This window comes from Myotis davidii, unplaced genomic scaffold (assembly GCF_000327345.1).
Source record: "Myotis davidii unplaced genomic scaffold, ASM32734v1 scaffold913, whole genome shotgun sequence".
Lineage (NCBI taxonomy): Eukaryota > Metazoa > Chordata > Mammalia > Chiroptera > Vespertilionidae > Myotis > Myotis davidii.
Window position 1 is genome coordinate 109,091 of NW_006284344.1, and position 7,591 is coordinate 116,681.

Below are 7,591 nucleotides of genomic sequence, written 5' to 3' on the forward strand. Positions count from 1 at the left end.
ACTGCCAACTTAGAGGAAGACAGGAAGGAACAGAGGTCACCTGCAGGGCCAGCCCCAGACCCTCTAACCAGGCTTCTTCCCGTGATAGTGCTGCCATGTGTGTCCTCCTTGATAGCAGCCTCAAAGTTTAAGAATGGCCTCAAATTTCCCCAGCTTTCTACAGGGACCAAACTTGGCCTTGAATGTACCCCCTCACCTAGTACATCCTCGAACTTACCGTAGCCTGGGTTCCAGGACTTAGGGAACAAATCCATGCAGCCCCTTTACCTTCCTTATGGAGCTCCCAATTGCAGTCCATCTCTTGCTCAGCCTGGGTCCAGTAGCGGCTGTCAGTCCAGAGACCTGCTTTCCCCATGGTCACCACTGCAGTTCCTGGGGCAGAACAAAGAAACTTGGAGGTGAGGGTGAAAGTGAAGGATGTGGTTTTATTAGTTCATATGCAATAATCAGCAAGAGAAGCTTGGATTTCATTCAAGGGGCCAGGATCAGGGTGAGAGGCCCCTTCAAAAACTGGGACCTCATATAAGGCCTCTACATTTGTGCCTCATTTGGCCATGTGAAGTGATGTTTTCCCTAAAAGGACCAGCAAAGCAATATTTTGTTCCCAAGTGACCCAAGGGAATCAGCAGGTTCCTAGTGTCTAGACATAGGAGTAGGGACTGTCCCAGAAAAGGAGCTCAGGTAGTGCTAGGCTAGGCCTGGCTGTGGCAGAGGCAATGAGCACTGGAAGGAAGCCAGGAGGGCTCTCTGCCTCATGCAGAAGTGTGGCTGGTGGACTATGAGATGTGTGCCTTGGGGAACCTGATGGGACATCTGCCCTGGTGACCCTTTTTGGAGTGGTGGAGTGGAGGCAGAGTAGTAAGGAGCTTCTGGATACTAGGTCCTGGGGTCTTGGGTGCAGAGAGCTAGCCACACCAGGGTACCTGTGACCACCTCTGAGACGACCAATAGAAGCAATGAGGGCAGGGTAATAGTTGTTACCTGAAGACCCTGTAAAGCCTGTCATCCATGTAAGCCTCTTGTCATGTTCGCCAATGTACTCACTCTAGGAAATCAACATTATCGTTAGCCTTCCTCATGAAGTCAGACCTCACACGAAAGGCTCCCAACCACATCCCAGTTCTTTTTGGTCAGATTGATCCAGTCCTAAAAGCCAGGCTACTGGGCACCTCTTCCAGGAAGCACTCTGGAATTCCCCCTAGCTCTTAGGATCTCTTCCCTTGAACAACTATATCTCTTAGAGTCTAAGCCTCACAATCTAATACTAGAATGTTCTACAAAGGAGTCTTAGATCCCTGGACAGAATGCAAGTTTTGTGCAGTCTGGGATCATGTCTTTTGGTTCTTCTGGGTTCTTCCCTCCAGCTGTCACCCTATTCCCCAGTCTAGCATAGTACACTGAGTCCATCATAAATCATTTCTGCAGAGGGCTTTATACATTATAAGTATTTTGATCCTCGTAATCCTCAGACACAGAGTTCATTATTCCTATCTTGCAGAAGAGGAAACTAAGGCTCAGAGGTTCAGACACTTAGCCAAGGTTCTTAGTCTTTCCCAGCAGGTAGGCAAACTAATTCAAGTAATCTTATTGACACTAAAATTCCTCCTCTTCCAAATGGGTTTGTGCTGGAAAGGTGGGTGGGGTGAAGCGGGGAAACAGTAGTGGGAAAGGGTGGGCAGGGCTCTTCTTTGGGAAAAGCAGTTCTTTAGACTATATTGTTTCCTGTCTGCTCCCCCTCCCCTAGCCTACATACACCCCAAACTTGTGTCGTCCGGGGCTCTGGATGATTTCAGTGCTCCATCCATTAAGTTATGAAAAGGGCTGAGCAGGAAGGGAGCTTAGCATTCTTCCAGTCCTATTCCAAGACTACATCCTATCCTCCTAAACATTCATTGTGGATCTGTCATCTAGGAAGTGATCAAAATCCATTCTGAAGTTATTTATAGTTTCATTGCCTGAGGTCAAGATTTGGCAGTGTCTTCTCTCGTATGTAAAGGATTGCATTCTTTCAGCTCTTTAAACTCCCATGTCCAAGCTCCCCATTTTCTTCCTTTGCCTGTCAAATCCCTCCTCTGCCTACATCTTCTGAGTCATAACAATCTCCTGTTTGTGGCCTGTTCTCATAAGCTGACCTGGTGTAGCAGAAAGGGCATGGATGGGGGGTGGGGGCCATCCCTTACCATGTGGGCATCCGTGTTTGGGATGATGTAGGCAGAGAGGTTCTGGGTTTGCAGCTGCTGGCGAAGGGCTGTGAGCTGCATCGTAGTATTGACCACAGTAACTGGAAGGTACTGTCATGGGACAGAAAGACACCAAGACACACACAGAGACACATATTGTTTAGAGAAAATGATGCCTGGGCCCCCATCATCTTCTTAGGCAGGGTTTTGGGGCTGGTAGGCTGGGCTGGCCTGGAGAGGGATGAGGCAGCAACTGATGTTATGGGTTAGTCTAGATTAAGGTGCATGGGCTGAGCAGAGAGGGAGGTGTTGAAGAGCTTGCAGAGGGACCCTTTGTGACAATAATGGGACCTTAGTCTAGGATTGTGGGTGAAGTTGCAGGGGACAGTCTCTCTTTGGATATCTTAGAGGTAGCACTACCAATTTAACAAATACATATACAGGATGCCAATTCAGTCACGTTTGAATTGCAGATAAACAAATAATGTTTTAGTGTAAGTATGTCCCTTGCACTATTTAGGGCATACTTATGTAAAATATTATGCATTATCTTAAATTCAAATATAACTTGGCATTCTGTATTTCATCTGGCAACCCTACCTCAGGGACTTTTTCAGGTTTCCATTCACTAGTTTCAAATGGCAAAGGAGAGTGAATGAGTAACCCCAGGAGTTTGGGACATTGTCCAGAAAGATCCCCTCCAAGTCAAGGCAGTTTTTAAAGTCTGCTTTATCTTCAAAATAAAGTGTGGGTTTTTTATTTGTTTATTTTGGTTTGTTTTGCATTCTACTTCACAATATATCCATGTTTGCTTTTAAGGAAAAGTAATGTGGCTGGCCCACCCACCTGTCAGCGCCAGTGGTCTCATAAAGTTGACAATGCAAGCAGATATACTCCTCAGACTTAGCGGATACTGGCAGGCCCACCAGCTCTCACTTTTCCGCCTACCCCTGCCTGGGGAAGTGCCTTTACCTATTTTGGTTTTGGAAAGAATCACTTTGGTGTCCAGCCAAGAAGCTGATGATTTTTCTGCTCTAATCTATTGGGCCTTCTCTAAGTCTTCACAACCTAGGCCCCCCTCTCTTGCTCTTCCATTGTCTCTTCTAACTTTCTGTCTTCTTCCTTCCTCCCTTGTTTGCCTTCCCTTTTGCTGTTCCTCTAGAATTCTTGTTTTCTGTCCTCCCAGCTTCCTCTTGGCCTCTGCGTAGACTCAATCAAAGGTTAGCTGCAGGTCTCCTATCCACTTTCTTTCCCCTTATCCCTCCCTCTGGTAAGGTTGTTCAGGTCCAAGCCTTTAGGAATGGGTGGGAGGGAAGGACGAGGGGTGAATATCAGACACCTGACAATGTGCTGCCCTTCCCGAGGGATGTTAATCAGAAACAGTGGCTCCAAAGTCCAGAAATCAGAAGACAGTCTGGTAGAGGGAGAGGCTAGCAACAGAGCCAGTGTGGGATGGGGAGGACTATGGGACCTGTTGGGTGGGCTAAGCCAGGGCCTCACATGAGGGCTCGTTGAACAGTTTCTCACGTTCTCTCTTCTCAGGTCCACTGGATTTGCATGGCCCCAGGCACAAACTAGAAAACAAGAGAAAAATCCAGGGTCACTTGGTGATCAGATAATTTCGAGAGAGCACAGGGACATGTTTTCCCAACCCTCCTTCGTGTCCCTGCAACCCTCTATCATTTGAAAACACACGATGCTGTCCAACTCTCTTTGAGGATAAAAATAATCACATTTCTAAGAAATCAGAATGAATTGGTTGGCAACCTGAGTCACAATAAAAGAAACCTGATCCATTGACAAGTGATTGCCACTTTGAGAAAGGTTTTAGTGCTCATGAAATCAAATTTTTCCTTCTAATCTAATTGGGTCTCTTCAGGGTCTACTGAACTGGAAAAGTTGTGTGTAAATTAAATTTTTGTAATCAAATTTTCTTTGAAATGCTCTAAAGGATCTCACTAAATAATCACGCTACCTTCATTTTACCCTTCTATAAATCTAATTTCATATACATTGGGTTTACTTAAACTCAAGGCCCACTTGTATCATTTCATATAATCCAAATCTCTGCCTATCATTCCAAGCTAGTTTGAAGTAGGTAAGACAGGCAATTTCACTCAGTCTGACATCATCACCTGGTGGGAAAAAGTGGGCTAGCATGAAAGAGCTCCTACTTTGTGCCAGACACTGAAGTCAACAATTTATTTATAGCATATCATTTGATACCTGTAGCAATTCTGTGAGGTGAGTATTACTCTTTACTTGCTATAGAGGAGGAAGCTGAGGCCCAGTTCGGTTTAGTAACTTGCCCAAGTTTTGCCACAATAAGTCAGGGGTAGGTCAGTGGTTTGAATCTGGGCCATTGAAGTACAAAAATCCAACCATGGAAGAATAGTGCCACAGAAGGGACAGAGTGCACGGAGACTTAGTTTCCAACTTGGGCTGTCCCCCAAATTTAGTGTGATCCAAGTAGGATTGCCAAGTATTCAGAGTAAACATTTCCTAAGTGCCTACTGTATGCCAGGCGCTGGGCTAAATTCTACAGGCTCTGGGTCCTAAAAGTCCAGTGGTCTCCGATAGTCTGTCCCTATAGCACCTCATCTTTTAAAAAATATTTTCATTGATTTCAGAGGGGAAAGGAGAGGGAGAGAGATAGAAACACCAATGATGAGAGAGAATCACTGATCGGCTGCCTCCTGCATGCTCCCTACTGGAGATTGAGCCCACAACCTGGGCATGTGCCCTGACTGGGAATGGAACCATGACCTTCTGGTTCATAGGTCGACGCTCAACCACAGAGCCACACTGGCTGGGATAGCACCTCGCCTTTTGAGAAAGATCTCCCGAGGATAATGAGGGCCTGAGTATGGATGTTCCCACTGTACTTTTACTTTCTGAGTGGGTTGAGCTATAGATAGAAGGAAGGTGACTGGGGTTTAACATCATGAATGCTCTGCCTTGTTGTCTTGGTCTTATAAACTCAAGAGGGAGATTAAATCTTATTGATTTAAGAAAACGAATCCTCATTTCTGCAGGAGCAGATCTCTGACAAAATGGTGGTGCTAAGATGCCAACATAAAAAGCAAGACTCAGCCAACCTATGTCCTGTTCTCTGAGGCCCAGGCTATGGCTTCCAAGGGTAGGCTCTGCAGCCAAATCATTTTGTGGTCCTGGCTCTGGAGAGGTACTCAGGAACTGGGCACTGAATGAATGAGCAAAGTCCTATTGACAGAGAGCAAAGGGAAGGAAGGCCTCTCTAAAGCTGGAAGTGGAGTGGGTATGGATGATGCTGAGATGGGCAGTTCGTTGTGACCAAAGAGGACAAATAAAGGGTGACAAAGACCAAGCTTTAGTTATGCTTCTCCAAGCCCTCTTCACAATTAGGCTTTGACTTTGGCCTGCCATGCCCATCCTGTCCTTGATGGTCTTGAATCTCCCAGTCTTAGAAAGAATATTCCTATGTGAGTTTAGAGAGACTCCCTCACCCTTAATATCTAATTACCTCTTGATATCTGATCAAATTCCTCACTCCCACCCTTGGTATCTGATCAACATGGCCTGCCTTCCACAAGTATCCTATTAAGTCGATTTAGCACGAATCTCCCTACCCTTGCCTAGCCAGCATGGCTCAGTGGTTGAGCATTGACCTATGAACCAAGAGGTCACAGTTCAATTCCTGGTCAGGGCACATGCTCATGTTGCGGGCTCGATCCCCAGTGTGGAGCATGCAGAAGGCAGCTGATCAATGATTCTTGCTCATCATTGATGTTTCTATCTCTCTCTTCTTCTCCCTTCCTCTCTGAAATCAATGAAAATAGTTTTGTTTTTTTTTTAAAAAGAATCTCCCTACCCTCGATGTCTCTCTCCTCTTAGGAATTTCCCATCCACTGACCTCCTTTCTCTGATCATTGGCCATCTTTGTTGTATTCAGAGTTAAGCCTGATCTTTCTCCTCTATTGCAGTGTCCCTATTGCAATAGTCTTGAATAAAATCTTCCTTACTTTTGTTTTTAATTGAGAGGGGAAGGGAGATTAGATAGATAGGTAGATAGATACATAGATAGATAGAACATTGATTGGTCACCTCCCACATGTGCCCCGACCAAGGATAGAACGCACAATTTGGGCATATGCCTTGACCGAGAATCAAACCCACAACCTTCTGGTGTATAGGATGACACTCCACAACCAAGTGAGCCACACAGGCCAGGGCTCTTCCTTACTTTAAAAAAAAAGTGCCAGAATCATTTTTTCTCCTTTAACAGGTGGGAATGGAAAGGTGTCAAACCAGACTAGACCTGAGTCTTGAGGGTCTCAAGGACTGACCCTCGTGTTCTTCCTCAAGACAGAGGGGGACCAAGAGAAAAAGAGACAACCGGGCCCATCCCTCACTCCAACCATTTCTGAACTCAGAAGGGGAGGCCAGAGCTGCTCTCCAGCTGGACCTGCCCGCCCTGGCGTGGGAGGAGATGGAGAGATCGGGATGCACATACCAGAGAGGAGGACAAGCCAGGGGCAGCAGCCCCAGGAAGCCCAGGCCATGGAGTCTCCAGATGCTGGTGCTGGGTCAATGGAGGGACAGAGGAGAGGGACAGGTCTCTTCCTTTCCTGGCCTCTTCCTCCAGGCCTTTCCCCGGGCAGGAGCAGCCAGAGGGCAGGGGCTGGTGATATGGAGGTGTCCAGCTGGTTGATGAAGAATCCCCTTCTGGTCTGTTGTTTATGAAGGATCCAGGACTCAGGTGGGCAGAGAAGCCTCTGCTTGCTATGAGTCTCCTGGAATAAGGTGTGAGCCGGCCCGGGGCAGAGTCCAAAGATCGAGACAGAGGAGCAGCAGCTAGTCTCAATCAACCTGCTTCTCCCAGCCCCCTTTATCTACAGCAGCCAGCCTCTGGCCATTCCTGAATTCTGTCCCCCTCCCTCCGGCAAGCTGTTTCCCATTAGCTTCCCACCCCAGGCTCTGGCTACAATCCCACTTTTGCTTCCAGATGGGTGTTTATCCTTCCTCCTTTTTTAAGGTGGCCTGTGTCAGAAAAAGCCAGTGATCTCTCTCCCTAGAACCTGGGAAGCCCCACTGCACCCCTCAGGGAAGTTGTTTATAGCTGGACAGTTACTTTTGTGAGCTGCAGCGAGTCCCCTCAAGAGAGCCCGCTTTGCAAAAGTGCTGCCACTCACTGGCAGAGGGTAAGACTGCCCTTCTCTTGGGACTGTTAATACCATTCACACCTGAGAAGGGAAAGGCCCAAAGGCCTGTTTGGAGGAATTAGGGCAGTGGTTCCCAATGTGGGGCACACACTCCGGGGCTGGGGGGCAATTTGATTTTTAAGGGGAGCTATTCGAGAATGAGTTATTAACAGTGAATTTTTTTGCATTTCTTATGGTTCTAGGGGCTTCATAGCATATAAGTATATATAT

General features: G+C 46.9%; 1 protein-coding gene across 1 annotated transcript in view; it reads right to left on the minus strand.

The window, feature by feature from the left end:
- The window catches only part of XPNPEP2 (X-prolyl aminopeptidase (aminopeptidase P) 2, membrane-bound), a 27,984-nt gene extending 20,986 nt beyond the window's left edge, over positions 1-6,998 (minus strand). Inside the window, exons 1-5 of the mRNA XM_015570826.1 lie at positions 6,673-6,998; positions 3,681-3,754; positions 2,181-2,291; positions 982-1,045; positions 204-372 (exon numbers count right to left, since the gene is read on the minus strand). Coding sequence (XP_015426312.1) covers positions 204-372; positions 982-1,045; positions 2,181-2,291; positions 3,681-3,754; positions 6,673-6,721 — 467 coding nt within the window. The 5' untranslated portion in view covers positions 6,722-6,998. The remainder of the gene's footprint in view (positions 1-203; positions 373-981; positions 1,046-2,180; positions 2,292-3,680; positions 3,755-6,672) is intronic.
- Between the last annotated feature and the right edge of the window lie 593 nt (positions 6,999-7,591).